Source organism: Montipora capricornis, chromosome 14 (genome assembly GCF_036669925.1).
Source record: "Montipora capricornis isolate CH-2021 chromosome 14, ASM3666992v2, whole genome shotgun sequence".
Classification (NCBI taxonomy): Eukaryota; Metazoa; Cnidaria; class Anthozoa; order Scleractinia; family Acroporidae; genus Montipora; species Montipora capricornis.
Window position 1 is genome coordinate 46,186,383 of NC_090896.1, and position 2,500 is coordinate 46,188,882.

General features: G+C 42.4%; 1 protein-coding gene across 5 annotated transcripts in view; it reads right to left on the minus strand.

Moving 5' to 3' along the window:
• LOC138033530 (methyltransferase N6AMT1-like) overlaps window positions 1-2,500 on the minus strand; it is a 21,170-nt gene that overhangs the window by 1,255 nt on the left and 17,415 nt on the right. For 4 of the 5 annotated variants that reach the window (XM_068881298.1, XM_068881294.1, XM_068881295.1 and 1 more), the window contains one exon: window positions 1-461. This exon is cut by the window's left edge and continues 1,255 nt beyond it. Coding sequence is in view for 3 of the 5 variants with exons in the window: in XM_068881294.1 (XP_068737395.1) it covers window positions 1-407 (407 nt within the window). In the remaining 2 variants the exon portion in view is untranslated. The remainder of the gene's footprint in view (window positions 462-2,500) is intronic. The other variant, XM_068881299.1, reaches the window with a different exon arrangement.

A 2,500-nucleotide genomic window follows, 5' to 3' on the forward strand; every position in this document is an offset into this window, starting at 1 on the left:
CAAGCAAAGGCGTTTTTGGCTTTGTAACGTCCGCCTTGATAGAAAACAGGAAAACGAATGCTTCCTAACCTCTCAGTAGCGAATGCAACGATAACAAAGCTTTCAACGCGCACAAAAAAGGCAAAGGATATTCTGGTAAATTCTTTGCCGAAATGCGGAGACTGTTCTTTGCCTTGCGCGCATGCGATGTAGCTTTCCGTTGACGCTGTACCAGCGATAAGTGCGCAACACATATGAAGTACGGACAAACTGGCGATGTAGACTGTTGTTGAAGACCTCAAAGATTGAGTTGGATCTTTCCACAACACGATTAGTTGAAGACTGTTGAGAACTGCAGCTGTTAAACTGAAAGTAACCACGAGAACTGCACCAGAAATGCACACTGATGCGTGAAAATTGTCCTCCATCTCTGCTTGTCGTGGCGAGGTCACGTTTTAAAGGTCTGCATCACGTGCAAAGGACTGTTTAGAAAAAAAGGTTATTGGTGTTAGGGAAGAAATCTGAGAGAAATCTAGGCTTTCGCGATATTTAAACCTGGGACCGTGCGGTTGCGCCGGATATCGCCTACCATCAGAGCCAGTTTATTGCGGGTACAATTGACATCCCGTTTGATGTAATTGCGCGGTTGAGGACTGTATATATTAAAGTATTAAAGTACCTATCACCAAGAGGCTATTTCCGAGTTCGTCTACCTCCTCTTCAAAGCGAGTCTAAGTGAGCAATTGTTCTTTTATATTTAAAGTAGAACTAATTACCATAACAAAAACGCACTTAGACCCAAGTGAAGTGAAGTTATTAGTCTCTCCCCCTTGGGGCTTTTCAGGATTAATTTACAATTCTCTTTGTGGGGGACTTCTGCCAGACTGCTTGTTACGCAGTTTACAATTTATTTTAGGAAGTGAAAGATGCCCCTGACCAGATTAGGTCAGACCACAACACTGGGGACAACATTTCCTACACTTTTCGAGAAGTGAGTGGGTTCTTTGACGTCCCATACTATGTGATTTCCAACAAGAGCTATGAAACGGGACGTCCGGTTTATAGTCCCTATCCTAGAAGACTTAAAACTCTAACAATTTGCGGGTGTAATTACAAAGGCAGCACTTTCTCCTCAGTTATTTAAAGACTGAGTGTTGGTCCGGCCGGAGTCGAACTCTCGACCTCCCGCGTGACAGCTTTGAAGAGGAGGTAAACATGAACCCCAAAACGGCTTATTTCATCAGTACAAACTTTGAAAATTCACAGTAGACGTTCTGCTGCCAGAGAGCAAAAGTTGCGACACGCCAGTCAAATCAATTCAAATCAAACATTGGTTTATGAGGAGAGGGGAAAACCGGAATTCTCTATTTTCGAATTCCCCATAATACAATTTTTTTGCCCCCCAAATTTTGCATAAACTATTGTTTTCAAATGCTCTTGGGGACACTGCATATTCCCAAGATCATTTGAAAACATTGGGTTATGCAAAATTTGGGGGGCAAACAAAGTGTATTATGGGGATTTCAAAAATAGAGAATACCCAAAGAAAAGCCTCTCGGAGCAGAGTAGGGAACCAAGAAACTCGACGCCAAGTCTAGGAATCGAACCCGGGCCACATTGAGGCGAGTGCTGTTACCACTGCACCATCCCTCCTGCCCACAGATGTTTGAGTAACTGAGCTTAATGCGCCGATCAACTCGAAACTTCAACATCCCCCCGCCCCCCGGGCAAAGTCCCGGCATTTGAACTTTTGAAGATTGGATCATTCAAATTCCCGCCCCCACGGGCCAAAATGGTGTTCAAATGTCCTACCCTATCGTCGGATTTGAAGGATTTGTCTGTCATCGTCAGGTCACCTATTGTCATTAATGTGCCAACCAGAGCCCAGATTAAAAGTTAACCAAGGAGTTTATTTCTCTACTCCCAAATGTTGATCAACGCTGATATTCGGCAAAACTTTACATTAGAGGAAGTCGATCTTGAAAAGCAAAAGAAACTTTAACCAAAAAGTTGAAAACATGAAACAAAAGTTTACGCTAATCCTGGTTTAAGTTAATCCATGCACCTTATTCCAAAATGGCCGCTGATTTATGCGCATACAAATTGGCCCTGTTGCCTCGTTCAAGATAAATATTCTTTTGAATTTTAAGCTTAAGAACGAGGCATCAAGGGCTAATTTGAATAAAAACAAAAAACTGTTTATATGGCGGCCATTTTGGAATAAGGTGTATTGACTCCCACGGTTCCCCATTGCCGAGTAAAATCGTCTGGCGTTAGACAGAATAAAATACTAAGCATGGCCGGTTTAGGCCAGTTTGGACGTCAAAGGGTTATTAATCAGCTTTTGAACAACCGGGCCCAGAGATCTATTGGCTGTCGAACCAAAGGTTCTTTTGTTCTGTGGTTGGCAAAATTTAAGGAGTGCTTATAAATGGTAAACATCGCTACATATCGCGAAAGCAGAATCTAGTAGTGTGTTTCTGACATGTTCTTAAACTTAAAAATTCTTTTCTGAAAGAAA